This window comes from Quercus robur, chromosome 4, assembly GCF_932294415.1.
Source record: "Quercus robur chromosome 4, dhQueRobu3.1, whole genome shotgun sequence".
NCBI classification, from domain to species: domain Eukaryota; kingdom Viridiplantae; phylum Streptophyta; class Magnoliopsida; order Fagales; family Fagaceae; genus Quercus; species Quercus robur.
The window spans coordinates 12,562,764-12,589,064 of NC_065537.1; the positions used below are offsets into that span (position 1 = coordinate 12,562,764).

The following is a 26,301-nucleotide window of genomic DNA, read 5'->3' on the forward strand; positions in this document are numbered from 1 at the left end:
ATCCATACCAGATAAGATTGATAAATAAAAAATTATTTACCATTGTATTTTCATCCTCAATATTGTTACTAAAGAGAAATGGGGACTTTGTCTTGCTTCTACAAAACCTCTTCCTAGTTCAGCTATTCCATATTCATACCATAATTATATTCATGCATGGTTGCTACTATGACCCACTCCTGGTTTGTTAAGTTTGATAAAGATTTCAATTCTCAACTTCCTTTGTGATTCATCAGTTGGTGGACACAATTTGATCTTATTACTGATATTTTTTCAGGACCTTTGACTAGCTCCTTCAAGTGTTTTATAAGTGTTTATAAGACAAACGCATATCGTGCTAAGTTTCTTGCAACCTTACATTTTGTTAAAAAATACAAGGTACCTTGGATCATGAAATGGCAATATGTCTGTTAATGCTCACTTTAGCAAGGAGGCCCAATAGCAAGAAGAAGCCCAACAATATAGGAGGAGGAGAGTTAGTAAATTGAGAGGAAAACTATTAAACTCAAATGGTAGGAATAATGGATCATAGGCCTAGAAAATAATAAATGGGCCTCAAAGGAAGCAAGCGAGCCTAAAGGAGCCCAAAGAAAGAAGTAGTAAACCCATGGCATTATATGAAATAGAAAGCAAGTAAGAATGGGCCAAAAAGGCCTGAAGTAATGAATTAAGTGAGTAAGGGGTTGATGATCAGTAACCATTTATTAAAATGATTAGTCATGATACTTTGAATATATAATCAATTTTCATTAAATTTATCTCAACTTATCTCTTATTGAGAATAGAAATTCCATCCTAAAAATTAGTGTTCCCACAACTATACATGTGATTACCCAACAAATCAAGGTTTTAACATACATTTCACATTTGAGTCCACCATCCACAAGATTAAGAATCTATGCTCTTAGTGGTTTAATTACTCAAATGACAATAGTTTGCAGAACTATAAATCAAATTATTTCAATGTATTCCTATACATTAACATATTAATTAAAAGTCTCCACTTCCATAGTCAATGTAGACCATCATGACTACTATGGTGTACTCTTGTCAAATGAAGTGCTCAATTTCATCATTTATGAAGAAAATAAAATTTATGTCACGAAAGGAATTGCGATTTAAAATTTAAAATATTCTATATTCATCAATTGAGAATGTTATGATGGTTAAGTGGAAATATATATATAAAAAAAAGGTTCAAAATTAGGAGATTCAAATAAAGATAGAGGTGGTCATCATTGATTGATAAAAAGATAAGAGAGTTGAATAAAATGGTTAGGTCATATTCAAAGAAAAGTGACTAATGCACTTGCAATAAAGAAAGAGTGAGCTAATTTAAGTTGAGGGAATAAAAAATTGTAGATGAAGACCAAAAAGAACATTAATAGAAATAGGGGAAAAAAAAGACATGTCAATTATTAAGGAATCAGTGATTGATGATTTCGAATAGAATAAAACAAAGGAAAATATTCCATGTATCCGATCCAAACTAATTTATTGAGGAATCATAGCTGATCTCAAGGCTTTATTGTTGCTGTTGTTATAATATTTAATCATATTAACACAACTAAATCTCATATATATATATATATATATATATTAACCCATGGACTATTTTTCAAATGAATTCATAATATCATATGATCATATAATCTTTGAAAACAAAGCACTTTTATTAATGAAAAGTGTCATAAAATATGTATCTTAGGGCATTATTAATTCTAAAAGTTCGTTCTCATAGTTTTTGACTTTTAAATATTAAACTTCTAACCCATACTTTTAAATATTACACTTGTAGCCCATATATGGCATCGAATTATTATTTTTATACTAAATGTATGTATTTTCAATCTAAAAAATATATATATAGTTTATGCAAAAGCCCTCAAATAAATTGTCTGTAGATTGAGGTAATAAACAAATGAGAAATAATCAGTCCTGAAATAATTTTAAGATATCGACTTAGATTAAATAAATTGTGTAAAATCCCTTTTTATTTTTAATTGTAAGAAAAGGGTATATATATTAACTAGCAGCAAATAAGCTTGTTGCAAATGAAAACACAATTAGAATAAGCTCAAGACTACTCAATCATTTTAGTTCTGCAACTGTTGTTTCAATTGATAACTCGATAGCAGCCAATCTATCGAGGCCACTTAAACCTTAATAGTAAGCTAAGCTGCTAAGGCCATTGTATTATTATCTTTTACTCGGTCTCTTATAGTTGGCGGCACTATTTTATTAGTTCACTTATTTATTTATTTTTTCACACGGGCAAGGCGCGGTTGTTCTCTTATTTTTTCATACGTACCTTCATGTTGGAAATCCATGAAGTCAGATATTCCTAAATAAGTATTTGTCCTTGCTATATTTGCTGAGTCCAATATAGTACCGCAAAGCGACCCCCTTTTTGCAGCAACTCGCAAAGGTGAGTAATTGAGCATGTCTGCTGGTTTGTGATTATCCCTTTCTGCGATATGAAACTCGTGGAATGCGCACACACCCAAAATATATATTTCATACCAATATGCAAATAACTGAATTTTTTAGCAATAAAATCAACAATGTTTCTTTTAGAAAACAAGCAACATTTTTCATGAGTTTTTGAATATATATATATATATATATTTATACCAATATGCAAATAACTGAATTTTTTAGTAATAAAATCAACAATGTTTCTTTTAGAAAACAAGCAACATTTTTCATGAGTTTTTGAAATAGAAAATGTTTGTTCAACAGTTCTCACTTTATAAGCAAAATAAAATCTATTTTCAGTCCAACTAGTTTTGTAAACAGTTCTAGTATCAATTTTGGGAATATTCCATTTCTGGAAACTAGAGTAATATTACTATGGAAGCACAGTAATATTATGTTGAAAGTAATATAAACATTGAAAGTAATATAAACAAAGTAGAACCAGCCAAGAAGGCGGTATTGCAAATATAATCAATGTAATTTAAAACTATAGTAAGGCGGTAGAACCAACCAAGCAATATAGATCAAAATAATTTAAAGTATAAAACCATCCAAGAAGGCGGTAGCAACAAGTATATAAAAACAGAATACTGAAAGTAGTTATTATTGAAAATAGATAACAATACTTACAGTAGATCTCAACAGGTTACAAGGTTGAAACAGTTTAACAGTTACAAGGCTTGGAACTAGTTTTAGTTACAAGATTTGTAAGGAAGTAGTAGGGAATCCTAAAGTAGAAACAAGGAACTCTTTCACAAAGAAAGACTCTAAAGAAAATGTTCTGAGTTCTCTAGAATGAGTTCTTTGGAATTAGTTTTGAGTTTAACATAAGGGATAACCCCCCTTAAATAGGCAAAAATTCGGAGTGAATAGTGTCATGAATAGTAAAAGTGAATAGTGAATAGTAAACAGTACAGTGAATAGTAAATTTCACTTTTTGTCTTCAAATTTTCAACAAAAGAGCCTTGTCCAAAGCTTGCCGAAAGTGAGGTTGGAATGACCAAAAGCATGGGGAATCATGGGGAATCTTCTTTTCAAAACATCATCATTAGTGGTGTAATGTAATAGTGGGAACTTCACCAGTGGGTAAACAATGTAGCATTTTTGGCCGTTGTACAAGCTAGACAAATAGGGGAATCAATCATCAATCATTTGCTAAATCAGGGGTATCTTCTTCATCATGACCAAACCACTCCTGATTGTAGAGGTAGTAAGGGTTGTTTGTAACAGATGCTCTGGAAGACCGTTCATCTCCAGAATCATTATCAGCTTCTTTCTCTTTTGAAATCATCGTTAGTAGGGCATACAAAGAATCCGGGTCCTTCTGAAATTCATCCAAAGGGGAACCCTTCTTTTTAGTCTTGGAAGAGGGCTTAACAGTTTTTGTAGAAGCAGGTGAATTAACCAGTTCAGCTGTTTGCATAGGGGTGTGGATCTTGATAGTAGGTAGAGCATTGGAGGGTGAGAACTCTCTTGTAACATTATTAATAACTGATTGAGTGTGAGGAAACTTATCCCACCACTTAACATACTAGCAGCGGGTGAGAACATCACCTTCTTTAGCATATTGCCATTTCAAAATCCAAGGAACCTTATATTTCTTAATGAAATGGAGCAGAGGAAGGAATTTAGCACCATAGGAATCCACCTTAAACACATTTTTGAAATAATGGAAGGAATCCTTTAATGGTTTTGGGAAGATCTCAATAGCAGTACCGAATTGGGTCCATCAGTGGATGAACCAGAGGGGTAAATCAGAATTGAAATCTTTATCAAAATTAACAAACCATGAATGAGACATGTTGTCATTCTAGTGGAGCATAAATTTGAACTAGGTAGTGAGATAATCATGATAAGAATAGGGAACAGATGATTTTGGTAGCCTTCTTGTGGCGGCAAGGTTGGGCCCCCACATTTCTTCAGAAATAATATGATTTAGGAAAACACTATGATAAATTATCTTGGTAGTGTTGATCTTATCAGTCATGGCTCTAATACCACAAAGGGGGAAAGTAACTAGTAGCAAGTGAAAAGGGATCAGTAATGGAAGCCCTATTTGGCTCAATAGAAAATAGGTTCTGGATATATTGTTTTTTAACATACTGTGAAGTATTGGAAACCTTGGGATTAACAGTTTTAACAGGCTGGTTAACAGTGGTTAAAGCATAAGGATCATAAGATAAGGCTAAAACAGAAGAATAATTAGGCTTGGGAATAGTACCTAGGGGGGTGAAACGGTTAACAATCTCCAAAGGAGAAACAAGTTCTTTTTTAACAATTTGACTAGTAGTGGTAGGTGTCTTGTCTTTCAACCTTCTACTTGCCATTATGACACTTCAATAATTCACCGGTAAGGAAATCAAGGATGGTATTTTGAGATCCTTTAATATACTCAATATCAAAATATATATATCAGAGTAATATTGCACAGTTTTTTCACCATGTTCAGGGATCCAGTGAAATCTTGGGGGAAAGTAACTAGTAGCAAGTGAAAAGGGATTAATAATGGAAGCCTTATTTGGCTCAATAGAAAACAGGTTCTGGACATATTGTTTTTTAACATGCAGTGAAGTATTGGAAACCTTGGGATAAACAGTTTTAACAGGCTGGTTAACAGTAGTTAAAGCATAAGGATCATAGGATGAGGCTAAAATAGAAGAATAATTAGGCATGGGAATAGTACCTAGGGGGGTGAAACGGTTAACAATCTCCAAAGGGGAAACAAGTTCTTTTTTAACAATTTGACTAGTAGTGGCAGGGGTGTCTTGTCTTTCGACCTTCTACTTGCCATTATGACACTGTAGAAATTCACGAGTAAGGAAATCAGGGATGGTATTTTGAGATCCTTTAATACATTCAATATCAAAATAAAAAACACTTAGAATAGCTTGCCATCTAGCAAAAATATGTTTTGAAGCAATATTCTCAACATCTTTTTCAATAACATATTTAGCATTTTTGCAATCAATACGTAACAAAAACTTTTGGTTTAATAAATCACTTTGAAATTTTGAAATACATAGTACTATAGATAAAATCTCTTTTTTAATAGTACTATAGTTTAGCTGTTTAGTATTCCAGATTCCAGAATAGAAATGAACAATTTGTTCAGATGAATCTAGGGAAACTCTTTGTTTCAGAATACCACCATAACCAATGTCAGAAGCATCCATCTCAACAATTATGAAGATATTAACAGTGGGAATATGAAGACATGACAGTGTCTTAACATGAGATTTGATTTACAAAACCAACTTTGTTAAACATAATGATTTTTATGCTAAAGATGGTGATGTTCTCACTCGCTGCTGGTATGCTAAGTGGTGGGATAAGTTTCCTCACACTCAATCAGTTATTAACAATGTTACCAGAGAGTTCTCACCCTGCAATGCTCTACCTACTGTCAAGATCCACACCCCTGTGCAAACAGCTGAACTGGCCAATGCACCTGCTTCTACATCTGCTAAAACTGCTAAGCCCTCTTCCAAGACTAAAAAGAAGGGTTCCCCTTTGGATGAATTTCGAAAGGACCTGGATGCTTTGTATGCCCTACTAAAGATGATTTCAAAAGAGAAAGAAGCTAATAATGATTCTGGAGATGAACGGTCTTCCGGAGCATCTGTTACAAATAACCCTTACCACCCCTACAATTAGGAGTGGTTTGGTCATGATGAAGAAGATACCCCTGATTTAGTAGATAATTGATTCCCCTATTTGTCTAGCCTGCACAACGGCCAAAAATGCTACATTGTTTACCTACTGGTGAAGTTCCCACTATTGTTTCACACTACTACCTAATGATGATGTTTTGAAAAGAAGATTCCCCATGATTCCCCATGCTTTTGGTCATTCCAAGTTCACTTTCGGCAAGCTTTGGATAAGACTCTTTGGCTGAAAATTTGAATTTTACTCTATCCAAAAGGATCAGTAGTAATTCCATCATGGTCAACAAGAAAAGGATACAAAGCATTCATAAATGGCAAACCAAGAATCACTTTATCAGTCATGTTTTTAACAAGAACAGAAGGAATCTTGAAACAGACATTACCATGACAAACATGAGCATTATTCAATTCATATTTAATCTTCATTTGACTACCATTAGCAGAAACCAATCTTTTAGTTGATTTTTCAAATTATTTTGAAGGAATTAATCCTTCTTGGATACAATTCATATTCACACCAGAATCAATCATAGCAATCACAGTGAAATGATAATCATGAGAAACAACAATTTTAACTTTTGTAAACCATTTTGGATGAAGCATTTTATTAACAAGATTAAGTTGAGAATCATTGAAAACATCAGTAGTACCTTTATCAGAAAGAAGAGCCTGTTGACTGGATTCATCTCCATCTTTGTGCTCATCTTGTTCATTATCAGATTGATTTTTATCAATTTTCAACAATAACAATTCTTGTTTAAGATTAATGTTATCACTTTTAATGCCTTTAAATTCATTTTTTAACTCAATTATTTCTTGCTTAACAACAGTGATTTCATGTTGAAGATCATTAACAGTTAATTCTTTGGATTTCTTTTTATTAAATCTTTCCAAAGTTTCTTCAAAACTTATAGTTGATTTCAGTTTTTTACCAGTTTCATCTTTTACCAAATTTTTCTTGAGCTTATCCAAATACTCTTTTTGTAATTCAGGGTTTTAAATTTTAACAGATTTAATAATATTACAACAGGAATCTCTATAACCAATTTTAATATTAGGAGAATGAGAAGAATCATCAGCAGATTGATAACAAGAATCAGATGAGGAAGAAAAATCATCTTCCAAGGAATCAGACGAATTGTTTGATTCAAGGATTCAGAATAATTCTTCTTGCTCTTTTTCATCAATATTTAACATGTTAAACTTGTTTTTTAACTAACCAGGCTTTTGCTTACAATCTTTACTGTAGTGTCTAGGTTTACCATAGTTAAAACATTTACCTATACCTGATCTCTGTTTATCATATTTTTTAGAAACATTTTTCTTTTTAGCATAAAAATCATTAGGTTTAACAAAGTTGATTTCGTATTTTTTATGGCTATAATTTTTGTGAATTTTATCATGCTTTTTTACCCTTTTGCCTGGAAGGAGCAATAGGAGGCCAACCATATTATTCGCAATAATTACCCATTTTATATTTAGCTTTTCTTTTATTTTTTAACTGGTGTTTTAACAATTTTTCATCATTGCACATGTTAATACCAAGTTTTTTAATAGTGCTTAAGATATCACCATAAGTTAAATTATCATAATCAATGGAATCATTTTTACCCATTAGCTCTTGTTTTACCTTATGAGCAAAGATAGGAGGTAGACCGTCAATAAACTTTTCTTTCCAATAAGGCTTGTAGCAATCTTTACGGAGCATTACTCTGGAAATGAAAACATCTTGGTACCATCTATAATCAGACATAGTAGGACATCTTAAATTATTCAGATAATAAGAAATTCGAGATGAAATATTAGATGGAGTACCAACAAAATGTTTGAGAATAGTATAGACCAAGGTATTGACACCATTAGGTATACCTTTGCCAATACTTTCATCAAAAATAGGGAAACCTTCATCGTTCTTTTTAACAGCATGTTTAATAGATTCTCTAGAATCTTCTGTGAGATATGAATCCCACCATCCATGAAGAGTACCAGAAAAACCAGTAACAAGTAGGTCAACAATTTCAGGGTGATCAGGATTATGGTTATTAATATTCTTGGTTTCAATAATTTATGGTTACTTAACCAAGGAAGTATGGACATCAATCCAAGGTGGAGGATTGTTTTGTAACCTGTCAAAAAGAGGTTTACATTGTTTCCTCATATCTTTGTAGAAATCAGCAACATAATTCAATGATCCAAGAAACCTTTGAAGCTGGGTTTTATCAGTGATGACATCAGGGAATTTATCAGCAAACTGAACAGCTCTATCCATAGGACGAATTTGTCCTTCAGAGATGTCATAGCCAAGGAAATGAACTTTTGTTTGAAACAATTTGATTTTCTTAGCAAAGACAAAAAGACCATTTCTTTTGATAGTATCTAGAAATGAATACAAATGTTTCCAGTGTTCATCAATGGAGCTGGAGTAAACAAGAACATCATCAATATAAACAATGGTAAAATGACTGAAGGAATTGAAAATATCATTCATAATGTTTTGGAACTCACTGGGCGCTTTCTTAAGACCAAAAGGCATAACATTCCACTCATAATGCCCAAAAGGAGTGGTAAAAGCAGTTTTATACCTATCATTCTCACTAATCTAGATTTGCCAAAACCCAGATTTCATGTTAAACTTGAAAAACACCACAGCCTCACTCAACCTATGGACCAGGTCATTCTTATTAGGAATAGGATACCTGATCCACTCTAAAACCTTGTTCAAGGATTTATAATTAATAACCATACTGTGAAGTATTGGAAACCTTGGGATAAACAGTTTTAACAGGCTGGTTAACAGTGGTTAAAGCATAAGGATCATAGGATGAGGCTAAAACAGAAGAATAATTAGGCTTGAGAATAGTACCTAGGGGGCTGAAATGGTTAACAATCTCCAAAGGAGAAACATGTTCTTTTTTAACAATTTGACTAGTAGTGGCAAGTGTCTTGTCTTTCAACCTTCTACTTGCCATTATGACACTGCAGAAATTCACAGGTAAGGAAATCATGGATGGTATTTTGAGATCCTTTAATATACTCAATATCAAAATAAAAAAAACTTACAATAGCTTGCCATCTGGCAGAAATATGTTTTGAAGCAATATTCTCAACATCTTTTTCAATAACATATTTAGCACGTTTACAATCACAGTGAAAATGATTCCATTAATTATGATAATTTAACTTATGGTGATATTTTAAGCACTATTAAAAAACTTGGTATTAACATGTGCAATGATGAAAAATTGTTAAAACACTAGTTAAAAAGAAAAAGAAAAGCTAAATATGAAATGGGTAATTTCTTTGAACAATATGGTTTGCTCCCTATCGCTCCTTCCAGGCAAAAGGGTAAAAAACATGATAAAATTCACAAAAATTATAGCCATAAAAAATATGAAAAATACAAAACCAACTTTGTTAAACCTAATGATTTTTATGCTAAAAGGAAAAATGTTTCTAAAAAATATGATAAACAGAGATCAGGTAAAGGTAAATGTTTTAACTGTGGAAACCTGGACACTATAGTAAAGATTGTAAGCAAAAACCTGTTAAGTTAAAAAATAAGTTTAACATGTTAAATATTGATGATAAAGAGCAAGAAGAATTATTTAGAATCCTTGAATCAAACAATTCATCTGATTCCTTGGAAGAGGATTTTTCTTCCTCGTCTGATTCTTGTTATCAATCTGCTGATGATTCTTTTGATTCTCCTAATATTAAAATTGGTTGTAGAGATTCCTATTGTGATGTTATTAAATCTGTTAATGTTCACACTAAAAGTGAAGAAAATGAAAGTTTGTTGATTAAATTGATAAGTCAAATTGAAAACCCTGAATTACAAAAAGAATATTTGGATAAGCTTAAGAAAAATCTGATAAAAGATGAAACTGGTAAAAAACTAAAATCAACTATAAGCTTTGAAGAAACTTTGGAAAGATTTAATAAAATGAAATCCAAAGAATTAACTGTTAATGATCTTCAACACGAAATCACTGTTGTTAAACAAGAAATAATTGAATTAAAAAATGAATTTAAAAGCATTAAAAATGATAACAATAATCTTAAAAAAGAATTGTTGTTTTTTAAAATTGATAAAAATCTTGATCAGAATCAATCTGATAATGAACAAGATGAGCACAAGGATGGAGATGAATCCAGTCAGTAGGCTCTTCTTTTTGATAAAGGTATTGTTGACAATTCTCAACTTAATCTTGTTAATAAAATGCTTCCTCCAAAATGGTTTACAAAAGTTAAAACTTTTGTTTCTCATGATTATCATTTCAGTGTGATTACTATGATTGATTCTAGTGTGGATATGAACTGTATCCAAGAAGGATAAATTCCTTCAAACTATTTTGAAAAATCAACTGAAAGATTGGTTTCTGCTAATGGCACTCAAATGAAGATTAGATATGAATTAAATAATGCTCATGATGATCCAAAGCATTAACTCTAGCCATGATGATCCAAGAAGGTTCCTTACTCTAGGGAAAAGTCCTATTTATGAGCCAATTCTATATTGTGGATTTTGCAACCAGTATGCGGTATATCATGAACACTCATGTTATGATGATTCTCCATGGGATCCTTACGATGGTTATCCATCTGATGCCTTTGATGCTGATTAAGTCCTCTCAATGTAGACAACTGAACTAGCCAATGCACCTGTTTCAAGCCTAATAAGTCCTATTGATAATATGACAGATAATTGATTAGAAGATTGATTCCACTATTTGTCTGGCCTGCACAACAGCCACAAATGCTACAATAATTGTTTACCCTTGGTGAAATTCCACTATTGCCTTACACCACTAGTGATGATGTTTTGAAAAGAAGATTCCCCATGATTCCCCATGCTTTTGGTCATTCCAAGTTCACTTTCAATAAGCTTTGGATAAGGCTATTTGGCTGAAAATTTGAAGACAAAAAGTGAAATTTTACTATTCACTGCACTATTCACTATTCACTATTCACTTTTACCGTTCTTGACATTGTTCACTCCGAATTTTTGCCTATTTAAGGGGGGTTGTCCCTTAAGTTTAAGGCAGAACTAATTCCCTAGAACTTGTTCTCAAGAACTTCTTTCTTTTAGAAACCTTCTTTAAAGCCTTTCTTTAAGAGAGAGTTCCTTGTTTCCACTCCTTACAATCTTGTAACTAGAACTAGTTCCAAGCCTTGTAACTGTTGAACTGTTTCAACCTTGTAACCTGTTGAGATTTGCTGTAAGCATTGTTATCTATTTTCAATAATAACTACTTTCAGCTTTTAGTTTGTTTTGATCTATATTGTTTGGCTGGCTCTACCGTCTTACTATTGATTTAAATTACTTTAATTATATCTGCAATACGGCCTTCTTGGCTGGTTCTACTTTGTTTATATTACTTTCAACATAATATTATTGTGCTTCCGCCTTCAGCACTGCATCCCTTCCCCCTTTGTGGTATCAGAGCCAATTCTTTTGGTCATTCCAAGTTCACTTTCGGCAAGCTTCGGATAAGGCTCTTTGGCTGAAAATTTGAAGACAAAAAGTGAAAATTTTACTATTCACTATATTGTTCACTCTGAATTTTTGCCTATTTAAAGGGGGTTGTCCCTTAAGTTTAGATCATAACTAATTTCAAAAAACTCATTCTAGAGACCTCAGAACATTTTCTTTAGAGTCTTTCTTTGTGAAAGAGTTCCTTGTTTCCACTTTAGGATTCCATACTACTTCCTTACAAATCTTGTAACTAGAACTAGTTCCAAGCCTTGTAATTGTTGACCTGTTTCAACCTTGTAACCTGTTGAGATCTGCTCTAAGTATTGTTATCTATTTTCAATAATAACTACTTTCAGTATTCTGTTTTTATATACTTGTTGCTACCACCTTCTTGGACAGTTTTATACTTCAAATTATTTTGATCTATATTGCTTGCATGGTTCTACCGCCTTACTGTTGTTTTAAATTACATTGATTATACTTGCAATACCGCATTCTTGGCTAGTTCTACTTTGTTTCTTTTACTTTCAACATAATATTACTGTGCTTCTGCCTTCAGCGCTGTGTCCCTTCCCCATTTGTGATATCAAAGCCAATTCTTTTCTGGTCGGTGATAGGGTTGTTATGTTCTCTGTTGAGTGTCTATGTCTACCCAAAACTTTGATACTCCTTTGTTGTGTCCCCTTCTTACCATCATTGGCACCACCCTAGTCATAAAGTGAATTCTCAGAACTGAACAGTAAGGTTCGTTTGAGCTAGAGAGGGTGTGTAGGGCATGAGAGGTATAGGGTTGCTTAGGGTATGTGTTACAAAATGCAACAGTTGTGAGAAAAACATGATAATTGAGTGTTAAACCTAGGATAACATGAATAAGATGTGGAGATCCAACTCCTCTGTCAGCTCTAGGACTGATTTTCCTCCTATTGAAAATCCTGTTTTCCAGAGTCAATTAAGAGTTTAGAATATTTTAAATGAAAACTTTGAAATGGATATGGTTTCCCTGTATAATGAATTTATGCTTGCTAAAAACAGAGATAAAAGAAAATATTACCAAAGTACTTTTGCTCAAAACATCATTTGAATGTGATAAAGAAATCAAACTTTCTTAAAGAAGATAAAATATTACCAAAGTACTTTTGCTCAAAACATCATTTGAATGTGATAAAGAAATCAAACTTTCTTAAAGAAGATAAAACCATTGTTAGGTCTAGCCATCCGCCTCTTGAGACAGTTTTGATAACTGTCAAAAGATGGAAGTGAAGGCCTCCCCTTTCAGAATTGCCGATGATCAAACTCCTATCATTAGTATTATTGAACAAAACAATTTTACTAATGAATCTTTGCATATTATTGGTCAACAACTTGACCGTATTGAAGAAAAAATTGTTCAAAAAACTCCTATTTCAAAAACTGAAAAACCTTTGATTGATTTACCCAGTCAAGATGGAAAATTAAAGTTTAAAACTTCCCAAGCTAAAACTCTTGACATTGTTGAAAAAATGCTTTCTGATTTAAAAGTTAAAACTGAGGGTACTTCTACAAGTGTTGCTCAAATTATTCCAAGAAATGAGAAGGAAATTGTTTCTGAAGAAAATACTGATTCCGACTCATTATCTTTTGTTTATGCTAAAAAGGTTTTTGATGATGATTTACCAGAAATTAAAAGATTTGTTGTAAATTCCAAACCCATGTCTTTTACAAAAAATTGGTATTCAAAACCTACTCCTTCTGATATGTAGTTTAAAGAAAGAGCTTTTCAAACACAATTTTCTGTTTCTGCTGATAAAATTTATGAATGGAATATTGATGGTTTGTCTGAACAGGAAATCATTAATAAAATGGCTCATATGTCTATGGTTGGAATTGCTTATATTAATAACCATAATTTTGATCACCCTAAAATTGTTGATCCAAGAAGTCCTGGTTATCCAGATGGATTGGGAAGAAAACTATGGGAGTAGTCTCAGAGTGTATGAAAAGAAGCATTCGTTTCTAGGTCTCTTAGTTAATTATGAAGAAGAAATAGATGATGATGACAGGGACCCTGACTGGCTGTCCTAGATGTTTGAATATGGCTTTATCAGGTTCATCAAATTAACAAGCCATGACCAGATTGGCCAATTCCCACCGATTATTCAAAAGGTTGTTTCATAGATTAACAGTCCTTCTGTTTCCATCAGATGCTGGAGCACCTTGCCAAAATGTGATAGAGATAATTGGATGAATGTTTAGCCTTCCAAACATCTCATACTCGTTAATAGGTTCACTCATCAAGGTCAATGGTATGAAGGAGATTCCCGCCTTTCTTTTAAGGATTGTTTTGAAAACTTATTTTAACAGTACCATCAAGATATTGTTGAATATGAGTAAGATCTAACTCATCAAAAGCAGGTTTAGCAAGAGGAGTTTCTTGTTCCAATAACCATTCAGTGGGAAGCTTAACGTCTTGCCATTGAATCATTTTTGGAACTTGAACTTTAGCATCAAAAGTTGAACATTGGATTAACATGGTTTTACCAGCAGGTTCTCTATTGATCCTAGCACTAGGATTCAATTGAGTACCCAAAAGTCTGTAATAAATTCGATAAATCAAAGCAAAAGGCTTACTGCCTTCATCCATATGATAACCAGATGAAGCAATAATCAAGGTTAAAGCTTTAACAATATTAGGATCATCTAAAGCAAGAGTAATATTAGGATAACAAGTGAAATAAACAGGACCATCATACAAAGAAGCAATAATCATACCAAGAATGCTATCTTTAAAGTTCTTAAATCTAGCATCTTTTAAACACATGAGAATAGAAGCATTTATACCTTTTCTAGTAAGTGGTTTAACAGCGACTTGAACTATACCAATATGCAAATAATTCAATTTTTTAGTAATAAAATCAGCAATGTTTCTTTTAGAAAACAAACAACATTTTTCATGAGTTTTTGAAATAGAAAATGTTTGTTCAATAGTTCTCACTTTGTAAGCAAAATAAAATCTACTTTCGATCCAACTAGTTTTATAAATAGTTCTAGTAGCAACTTTGAAAATATTCCATTTCTGGAAATCAGGGAACTCATTTTCTTCAACAATGTGATCTTTTTCATTTACAATATCAGGAGGACAACCAGTCCTAGAGCTAATAGAGGAGTTGGATCCCCACATCCTATCCATGTTATCCTAGGTGTAACACTCAATCATCATGTTTTTCTCACAACCATTGCATTTCGTAACACATACCCTAAGCAACCCTATACCTCTTATGCCTTACACACCCTCTCTGGCTCAAACGGGTCTTACTATTTGGTTCTGGAAATTCACATTTTGACTAGGGTAGCGCCAACGATGGTAAGAAGGGAACACAACAAAGGAGTATCAAAGTTTCGGGTAGACATAAACAGTCAACAGAGATCTCAAAATACCATCCCTGATTTCCTTACCCATGAATTTCTGTACTGTCATAATCGCAAGTAGAAGGTCAAAAGACAAGATACCTGCCACTACTAGTCAAATTGTTAAAAATGAAATTGCTATTTCTAATCAATTTTTTCTCTAACAGATCATGTATTTCCTTTTTGCAAAATTCAACAGTTTCAGCATTCATTTGGATAGGATGAGCTTTGGTGGGAATATTTTTCTCATCAAAACCCTTAACATAAGGCAGTCAACAATATGTTTCTTTCTATGCCAAAAAGCATATGGAATATCAAAGCAAACATCATCAAACAAAATTTTTTGAAAATGATCAATTTTTTATTGTAAAAATTTATCAGAAAGCTGTTCAGCAATTTTCTTATATCTAACTTCTTGCTTAAGGAAGTTAAGATGTTTGACTTTAGCATGAATCAAATTTAAAGCATCATCAGTATCCATTTCAAACTTTGAAGCAAATTTAAATTTTACTTTCTGTCCAAAAGGATCAATAGTAATTCCATCATGTTCAACAAGAAAAGGATACAAAGCATTTATGAATGGCAAACCAAGAATCACTTTATTAGTCATATTTTTGACAAGAACATAAGGAATCTTGAAACAAACATTATTACGGCAAACATGAGCATTATTCAATTCATATTTAGTCTTCATTTGACTGCCATTAGCAGAAACCAAGAATATTACTGCGCAATGTTACTCTGATATATATATATATATATATATTGTTTTTCATTTCCCACAGTGTTTTCATACTCAGCATCGTTACTGAAAAAAAATGGGGATTTAATTCTGCTTTTACAAAGCCTTTACCTGGCAAGATTATTCCTTATTCTTACCATGACTACATCCATCCTTGGTTCAAGTTCATGCTACACCAAGATAAAACTATGACCCATTCCTGGTTTGTTAATTTTAATACAAATTTCAATTCTTAACTCCCTCTTTGGTTCACCCGATGGTGGACACAATTTGGCCCTATTACTGATATTTTTCCAAGATCTTTGATTGACTTCTTCAAGTATTTTGTAAGTGTTTATAAGAGAAATACACATGGTGCTAAGTTTCCTACGATACTTCATTTTGTTAAAAAAAACAAGGTCCCCTGGATCTTGAAATGGTTGTATGTAAAGGAAGGCAATGTTCGTACTTGGCAATGGTTTGTTAAATGGTGGGACAAGTTCTCCCACACTGAAGATGTTATTGATAATGTTACCTGGGAATTCCTTGTTGCTTCTCAAAGCACTGTTTATACTATTACTTATGTTAAAGCTCAAGCTCTGGCTTACCCCCTTGTGCAAGCAACCATGCCTCAACCCACTACACCTACACCTGCTACCACATCCACTACTAAACCTGCTAAGTCTTCTACGAAGACCAAAAAGAAGAAGTTTGCTTTTGATGATCTTAGCAAATCCACCTTAATTGCTCTATTAGGACAACAATGGAAGGATGAAGAAAGAGCTACAAATTAATGTTAACTCAGAAGAAGAAGAAGATGATCAAGAATCAGGGGCATCCTCAAAAGCCTATGTTGCCTATACCAATCCCTATTATCCCTATAATTAGGAATTATTTGGTCATGATGAAACTTCCTCACCAAATTTGGGAGAGAATTAACCTTGTCGGCACAAGTATCCAAAATTTCTAAAGCTACTGATTTGATAAGTATGCACTAATTCCCTACTAAAGCTACAAAGTTGTTTTGATTCCCTGATAGAAGTATGACTCTTGCTCTGACTGTTCCCCACGGGAGATAATTTCCTCTACAAACAACACATGCTGACTTGTCATAAATGGTAAAAAAAAGTCAATTATACTGTTCACATGAATAGTAAAAAGACATATTTTTTTGTTTAAATAGTGTTTTATTTTGCCTATAAAAGGGGATGTCCCTTTCAGATTAGAGGTATCACTCAATTTTTCTAGTTTCAAATTCTTTATAGTTTTTAGGCTACTTCCTACGCTTGTAACATTTTTTCCATCCTAGTTCTAAGCTTTGTATCTACTATTATCTCCTGTAAGTGTTTAAATTTGTTATTGAAATATTGTTAAAATATCTACTGTTTTTTTTATAATATTTCTTATTTTGAGCATTTACTTCATTATTATTGTGTACTTTCGCCCCCCTTATATATATATATATATATAATGAAAATTTTAGATGTAAGCATGGCTACCAAAGTTTATTTATTTATATATATAATAAATAATTTACTGCTAAGGTCAAAATCGTTCTATAATATAAGGCTGCAGATTGTTTCGCAATATTACTAACGAAGAAAAAAGAACATAAATAAGATCAAGGTGTGATTGACTAAACTGATCACTGGTTCAAACTTCAAAGCTTTCATACTAGTTATATATTTTCTCTAAAACATCTACTCTTGTTGCTTCTTTATCTTTGATGATGCTGAAAAAATCACCAGTGAATCACACGGTTCTTGCACACTCGAAACAATACCTGCACAACAAAAAGAGAAGACCTTGCAGAGAGCACCGGTGTGTTGCCGGCCAAATACCTTTCGAAGGTCAAGTTAGAACTTCTCACAACTCTAAAGTGCTAGAGCGGGGACAATTATGCGTACCTCCGTTTGTGAGGGTATTGAGGCTTTTTATAGTAGTAAAGGGTTGACCTCTCTTCCTTGGTGTAGAGTTCTTTTCCTTATAGGAATCCTCATGAGCATATTTTTCGGAATCCTTTCCTTGTAGGAGTCTTTTTGATTAACACCAAGCATGGGGTGCAAGATATTTCTTTATATATGCAAACGTGGAGACCAAGCAAGGCCACGTCAGGGTCATCAGCTTCACCTACTCCCTCGTCGGGGTCGTCAGCTTTGCCTACTATCTCGTTAGGGTCATCAGTTTCGCCTACTCCCTCGTTAGGGTCGTCAGCTTTTCCTACTCCCTCGTTGGGGTTGTCAGCTTCGCCTATTCCCTTCAGCTTAGTAGTGTCATCTTTCCATTTATGACAAGTTAACCCCGTCTTCCTAAAGCTGTAGACGTCCTAAAGCTGTTTGACTGCCATTTATGACAAGCGAGGCCGACGGGTCTATTTTGAACGTCGCTTCATGATACTATATTCATGAGTATTCACATTCACAATTTTACCCTTATCAGCTGCCCCCCACTCCATGATCTCGTCAGCTTAAACTGACAGGTTTATGGAGTTTAAGTTCTTTTCATTTGGACAATTCCAACTCGTCTTTTTAATAGACTTGTTCATCTCGTTATCTTTTATGTTAAAACCGTCGTCTTGTAATATTAGTCATATCCTTTGGTGGACGAACTCGTTAGCTTTATGGGCTCATCCACTTTGGGGACTTGGCGCAATCGTCCATTTCGTGGGTATTACTAACTGACTCATCCAATCTGTAGACTTAATGATAAACTGGTCCATTTTGTGAACTTAATAATTTTTCATTCACTTAGGATGAGGTTGTCCATTTTGGACTTATCAATGACTTTGTGGATTTAATAGGGTCGTCCACCTTGTGGACTTAATAAGGTCGTCCAGCTTGCAGGCTTAATAACACATGGTTGTCCACTTGGTGTCCATTTTATGGACTTCATAATTTTTTCATCCTCCTGGGATGAAATCGTCCATCTTGTGGACTTAATAAGCTTGTCTATTTTATGGACTTGATAACATTTCATCCTCTTAAGATGAGGTCGTCCACTTGATGGACTACATATTAGGGTCGTCTACTTTATAGACTTGGATTCCTCCACTTTGTGGACTTGTTGAGGTGACTAAGTGTTGGTACCTCGTCACCTTGTGAGTCGTCCACTTGGGGTCGTGGACTAATTGAGGTGACTAAATTTTGGTGCCTCGTCACCTTTTTGGTCATCTACTTGTAGGCGACATAGTATGGTGATCAGTCACCCATAGTCAACTTCGATCATGTGTCTACCCGTAGGTGACTTAATGTAGTAACCGTTCACCCGTAGGTGACTTTGGCCACGCGTCAACCCGTAGGTGGCTTAACGTAGTAACCGTCCACCCATAGGTGACTTTGGCCATGCGTCTACCCGTAGGTGACTTAGCGTAGTGACCGTCCACCCGTAGGCGACTTTGGCCATGCGTCTACCCGTAGGTGACTTAGCGTAGTGACCGTTCACTTGTAGGCGACTTTGGCCATGTTCAAATAAGCTCCTCTTATTATAATAAACCATGTATTCATAGAAAAAGTAGTTCTTAAAAAGAAAACGAAGACCTGCCCTTTGGGCTTTAAAAGAGTTATTGTAGCAAAAACTAAAGTAAATAGAAAAACTGAGGAGTATAGCTAAAATTCACTAAGGTAAACTAGAAATAAAGGGATGCTACTCTTCATGCCATCCTTTTTACTGGTAGTACTTCTGTAGGTGCTTGGTGTTCCATGGGTGGTGTAGCTTCTGTCTGTCCAGCGTCTCTAGTTCTTGCCATCTTCCGCCCTTTGTCCTGTCGCGTATCCTCCTACCTTTCTCTCTTCTCTCGAGTCAGAAGCATGTCTTCAACATTCATGTACTTGGTTGCCCTGTAAAGCATGTCCGACATAGTCTTCGAGTTGTTCTTGTATAGTGAAAATAGGAACTTACCCTTCCGCAGCCCATTTGTGAAAGCGGCTACAAGTATCTTGTCGTCAGCTTCATCGATTGAAAGCGCCTCTTTATTAAAGCATGCTATGTAAGACCTTAGCGTCTCATCTTCCCGCTGCTTAATGCTTATCAAGCATGCTGTAGACTTCTTATACCTGTGTCCCCTGATGAAATGCGAAGCAAACTGGGCGCTTAGCTCCTTGAAAGTACTGATAGAGTTAGGCGTCAACTTGCTAAACCATATCCTTGCAGGACCCTTCAGCGTGGTGGGGATAGCTCTGCACATGATCTTGTCGGGTACCCCCTGAAGGTGCATCAAGGTCTTGAAGGACTCCAAATGATCTAGAGGGTCTTTGTTTCCGTCGTAGTTTTCCACCTGTGGCATATAGAACTTTGGTGGAAGGGGGAAGGAGTTGACGAACGTGATGAATGGTGAGTCGGTTCGGTGGACCAGATCATCAAGGTCACTGGACACCCATCCTTTGAGGGCGTTCATCATGATGTCCATCTGTTTCTTCATCGCCTGCATCTCCATGACAATATGGGGTGGAGCCATATCTGTGACGGATGGACGGCTCATATCTTGTCGCTTTGGTCTGCTTGGGGTAATACTACCTTCCGGCCCCTCTTGGTCCCTTCGCTTAGCACTGGTACCTTCTTGGTCCTCTTGCTGAGTGTCGTGACCCGCGTTCTTTTGGCGTAACTGCTCTTCCAAATCGTGGTTTTGTTGAGTGAGGCACTCCACAGCCGCGGTGAGAGTTTGAATTTGTCTCTCAAGGGCAGTTGGGCATGGTTTGTCTCCTTGAATGTTATTGGTGGTTGCCATCAAGCGAATAAGTACAATGCAACTCTTGGTCCGGGAAGCATTCATATGGCTTTTAGATTGCTAAGAATAGCACAAAACGAGTTTTCCCACAGACGGCGCCAACTGATGATGCCGAAAAAATCACTAGTGAGTCGCATGGTTCTCCCACACTCAAAACAACACCTGCACAACAAAAAGAGAAAACCTCGCAGAGAGCACCGGTGTGGTGCTAGCCAAATAACCTCCGAAGGTCAAGTTAGAACTTCTCACAACTCTAAAGTGCTAGAGTGGGGACAATTATGCGTACCTCCGTTTGTGAGGGTATTGGGGCTTTTTATAGTAGTAAAGGGTTGACCTCTCCTCCTTAGTGTAGAGTTCTTTTCCTTATAGGAATCCTCATGAGCATATTTTTTGAAATCCTTTCATTGTAGAAGACTTTTTGATTAACACCAAGCATGGGGCGCAAGATATTTCTTTATATATGCAAACGTGGAGACCAAGCAAGGCCATGTCAAGGTCGTCAGCTTCGCCTACTACCTCGTCAGGGTCGTCAGCTTCGCCTACTCCCTCGTCGGGATCGTCAGCATCGCCTACTCCCTCGTCGGGGTCGTCAGCTTTGCCTACTCCCTCGTCGGGGTTGTCAGCTTCACCTACTCCCTCGTCGGGGTCGTCAACTTCACCTACTCTCTCGTCGGGGTCGTCAGCTTCACCTACTCCCTCGTTGAGGTCATCAACTCTGACTACTCCCTCACCGGGGTTGTCAGCTTCGCCTATTCCCTTCAGCTTAGTAGTGTCAGCTTTCCATTTATGACAAGTTAACCCCGTCTTCCTAAAGCTGTAGACGTCCTAAAGCTGCTTGACTGCCATTTATGACAAGTGAGGCCGACGGGTCTATTTTGAACGTCGCTTCATGATACTATATTCATGAGTATTCACATTCACATTTTTACCCTTATCAATCTCTCTTAGGTTTTTAAAATTAATAACGTTGGCTCTGAGTCAACATTTGCATGGGTTTAGTGTAATTAGGCATTAGATCCAATCCTTACTCATAGTTTATATATATTTTTATCAATTATCACTTTCATATAGTTTAAAGGGAGGAAGCAAAAATTTCTTGTTAAGTGGCAAAGCGTGATTTAAAAATAATAATAAAAAAAATTTAAGAAAGAAAAAAAAAATATACCATGTGCCTTTTGCCACCTCCATAGTTGTGAAATACTTTGTAGCTATAGAGTTATTGTTAAATAAATAGAAAAATAACACATAGTATCAATTAAAAGCTTTTTGAGTTAGAAGGGATAAATGACAAGAGTTTTGTCTTTTGTTTTGAACTTTTCATTGAATTCTTGGCAGATCATATTTCTTTTTGAATGATTAGAATATAGAATTTCATAAATAAGTAAAATAACAATAAATACATTTTTATGATTATCTTAATTATTAATTTTGTATTTAGATAAAAATATAAAAGAGAGAAAAACGATAAACTTTTATGTACATTGATTACGCGATTAAAAGCTAGCTTTCCTTGTAAGATTCCATCTTTTCTTTATAATTTTTTTAGGTTTACCATGAATTCCTTAGCGTGGTGAACTAATTCTCCAAACAGGGGAAGTGTTGCCTTTATTAAAGTCAATATGGAAAAAACGAAGGCCAATGGATTCAAATATTCCCTTCTTAATTTTCTACCCTAGGGTTTATTAAAGTTTTAAGACCATTCCCAGTCTTGAATAGGCCTATTCGAGACTGGGAATGGTCTCAAAACTTTAACTTGGTCGGTTACAATTGACCCACACTCCGTAGTTCACTTTTTCTTATAGTTCATATTTTCACGCGAGAAAGGTGAAGAATTGCTGCATAAGGTGGATAAAAAATTTTATTTAATCTGTCCACTAAGTTCTGTCCATATCAAAATTGTTAGGACATATGTGATTCACTTGTTAGGAACATATGTCACTATTTTATGTAATTGGCTAATCTTTTGACAAAACGCACTTGTACTTGGGTAGATCTAGGATACGTTTAATTTTTCAAGAAACCTTGTTTCAAGTTCAAGTGTTAAAGCCATGCAAGTTTGTCCAAGAATCAAGTGAGAAAGTACTGAATTCTCAATAACTGCTCGACACCTCTCGACACCTGGCTTATCTGTCGAGCTCTTCAGTTGCTTCTTATCACAATCTCGACATCTCTCGATAGCTAGGTCAATCGATCGAGCAAATTTCTGTCCCCTCGACACCTGCTCAACACCTCCTCGATCAATCGAGAATTACGAAATTCAGATTTCCAGATTTGATTTTTGGCCGATGCTGACATGTATGTGTAGGGTTTGTTTTCTCGTTTCAATCACGAGCTCAAGTTGCTAAAATGCCCTGTTTGATGAAAACTACCTGTTCGCATTCCTCACTCACCCTACTATAAATACCCTTATACTCACGAAATGTGGAGAGCTTCCAAAGAAAATTTTGAGAGAGAAACCCTAAAAAAAAAAAAGATTGACTCATCCACAATATTCATCCTTTGATTCTCCAAATTCCTCTACTCTCACCCTCTCCATTGTTACATCCTTGAGAGGTACATTAGCCAAATCCTTATCTCACCATACCCATATCTGTGAGGAGGCATTTTTGTACTTGGGAAGCAATTCGGAAATAACCAATTCATTTTGGTTGATGCAATGGGCTTATTGCGGGATCCAGTAAGCTAAAGAAGACAAGGTTCGGCGTAACCCAGTTGAAGCACTAGGTAGATTAGGCTTGGAGGGTCTTCTGCTATTCATGTATCCCAACTTTATTCTCTAGTAGATTATTGACCACTTGGAGGGTAGTGGATAGGTCTTTTGCCAAGGACTTCAGTTTCCTCTTCGATAACACATCGTTGTGTTGTCTTTGTGTTTGCATCTCTCTTCCCTTAATCTTTACCTTTTAATTATGGTTGTGGTTGTGATTAATTTCGGTTTAAATTGTTTTACCAATTCTGTTTTAGCTTATTTTCATATTCCACAAATACATTGTTTGATTATAAGCTTGTGTTGGTATTTTGTAAATTGGGGGTCTAAACATTCATAGGTGTTTTACACACTATTTGAACTTTCATTTGGTATCAGAGCGGGTGCACTTGCTGTGGTTTAATTACCTAAGTGCAATCCTAGACCCCTTAGCTATGGATGAAGCTATGGAAAATGCTATGCTGAATTGTGGTTTAAATGTTTGTGATAATGACTCTATGAGTATGCTTGAAGGGTGTCCTAACAATGAACTCCTAGAGTTATTAAAAACAAAGAAACATGCTAGAATGTTTGTTCACATGTTGAAATATTTTGAAAATGAGAATCACATCTTACACAATAGTCTATTTGAAGGTATTTAATTCATGTTTATGGTATCTTGATAGCGGCTGTTCTCGTCATATGACAGGAGATAAATCATTGTTTAAGTCACTCAAAGAGAATGTTGGTAACTATGTGACATTTGGCGATGGGAGTTATGCTCAAGTTCTCAGCAAATGGACTGTTGAGATACTGGGATTACCCCTATTAAAGGATGTCTTATACATCAAAGGGCTGAAGGCAAATCTCTTAAGCATCACTCAAATATGTGATGAAGACTTCCTTGTTCAATTCTCAAAGAAGGGGTGCATAATCATTGATGAAGAAGGGATTCAAGTCTTGGAAGGAAATAGGACTACCGACAATTGCTATGGAGTAGTTCCTACGACACCAATTTCCTGTAGAAGTGCTCGTGTTGACATGTTGGAACTTTGGCATCACAGATTTGGGCATGCAAATTTCAAACAAGTAGCTAAAGTATCTAAACTTGAAGCTGTTGAGGGACTTCCAAAGTTTGGAAAGGTAGAGAAGACAATTTGTGGTGCATGCCAAATGGGAAAGCAAACAATGGCAAGTCATCACAAGGTGAATGTGATTGCTACCTCATGTTGTTTAGAACTTCTTCATATTGATTTAATGGGGCCTACAAGCACTGAAAGTCTAGGAGGAAAGATGTACATTATGGTCATTGTTGATGATTTCTCAAGATACACTTGGGTTGAATTTCTTAGAGAAAAATCGAAAGCATGTGAGAAATTGGAAATTCTATGCAAGAGACTACAAAACGAGAAAGGGGTTTCGATTGTCAAGATAAGGAGTGATCATGGCAAGGAGTTTGAGAATTCAAGATTTGACTCATTTTGTGAGAAGAATGGGATCAAAAAGGAATTTTCAGCCCCCAAAACTCCTCAACAAAATGGGGTGGTTGAGAGGAAAAATCGGGTGATTCAAGAAATGGCAAGAGTTATGCTACTCAAAAATTGGGGAGAAGCCGTGAACACCTCATGTCACATTGGTAATAGGATATTCTTCCGAGTGGGAATAAAGAAGACTGCTTATGAAATTTGGAATGGAAAGAAGCCGAAAGTGAAGTACTTACGAGTGTTTGGAAGCAGGCGTTACATTCTAAATGATCGGGAGAACCTTGGAAAATTTGATGCAAAAAGTGATAAAGGCATCTTCCTCAAGTATTCTACTACTAGTCGGGCAAATAGAGTATTCAACAAGAGAACAAAGACGGTAATGGAATCCATCAATGTAGAAATTGATTATGCTATAACAAAGGTAGAGATGGTTGATGATGGAGAAGGGCTAAGCAAGAATTGAGAGAACATAGTTGCTACATTAAGATCATTACTGATGGTGATCTGAAACCTTTGAGTGGGATCTTTAAGTCACAAGAAAGGCGGCTTGTGTTGGTATAAATCTGAGAAGAGAAGGAGTTCGTGGATTCGAAGCTTGCATGTGGTCATATCAATAAGTTACTACATGAGATTGCAATAGATTTAGGGTTAAATCTGATAGTAAAAACTTTGATTCTCTTATAGTGGATTTACTTTACCTTGAGGATAACTAGGTCAAATCCTCCCCAGGTTTTTACCTTAAAACGGTTCGTTTCATTAGTTTTCCTAGGTCATCATATTGTGGTGTTGTTTACTTTTTCGCTTTTGTGCATGATATGATATATGCTTGTTTAACCTAGATCTGAATAATAAACCTAAGTTATCACTTGGTTAATATATTAGGTTAAACAATTTGTTTAAGGGGTCTAAATGAACAAGCACATGTTTTTTTCTTTATTAAGCACTAATAAATAAAATTTCAATTAATCTCATATTAATCATGATATAATATTATATATGTTATCTCCATAGTATATTTGAACAAATAAATCAAGCTTTATAGTAACCGAACAAATAAATCAATGTTTGTATAACATGAGGATTATACCATAGGTTCATATAACAATTTCCACATTAAAATTGCAATAATATAACATCAAAAACTCACATACAAATAAATACAAAAATAATTTGTTTATGCTTGTATGCTTCCGCTTATCATGGTTGGAAATCTTCACTACTGTATACAATAGTATCTTTGTATGATGTAATCTCATTATTAACCTCAAGGCAAAGCTAAATCATTGTCCCAAAGAGAGACATAAAGTTGTTTTGTAGGCCCCTAACAGTGTTCTTTCTTTTCCATGGTACCCTAGATCTCCCAAAAGTGCAGTTTATATGGCTTGGAAAAGAAAATAACTTATTAACTTCGTTGACAATAATGAAGGCCTCCACATGAAAATGTTCACTTAATAGAATAAAAATCATATTCTTTAGTTTCACTAATCCACAATTGAATTTAGTAAGTCAAATTAAAGATAACACCAAAAACTTTAAATTACATATGGTCCATCATTCCCATCGTCGAAATCAAAAGATATGAATCTGTGGTTTGAAAATCATCATCTAAAGCATTGCCATGCCAAATAAGAAAAATAATATATCAAGAATTAAGCACACACTTAAGACAAAATGTAAAAACGTG

The 26,301-nt window shown here is 34.9% G+C and overlaps 2 protein-coding genes across 2 annotated transcripts; one reads left to right on the forward strand and one right to left on the reverse strand.

Moving 5' to 3' along the window:
- Positions 1 to 19,499: 19,499 nt before the first annotated feature.
- LOC126721395 (uncharacterized) lies at positions 19,500 to 20,447 on the reverse strand. Its single transcript, XM_050424434.1, has one exon. The coding sequence runs from the start codon at positions 20,445 to 20,447 to the stop codon at positions 19,500 to 19,502; it is 948 nt and encodes a 315-aa protein (XP_050280391.1).
- Positions 20,448 to 23,588: 3,141 nt separating this feature from the next.
- Positions 23,589 to 25,080, forward strand: LOC126721396 (uncharacterized). The gene is made up of 3 exons (XM_050424435.1): positions 23,589 to 23,722; positions 23,820 to 24,176; positions 24,486 to 25,080. The coding sequence occupies exons 1-3, from the start codon at positions 23,589 to 23,591 to the stop codon at positions 25,078 to 25,080; spliced, it is 1,086 nt and encodes a 361-aa protein (XP_050280392.1).
- The last annotated feature ends 1,221 nt before the right edge of the window (positions 25,081 to 26,301 follow it).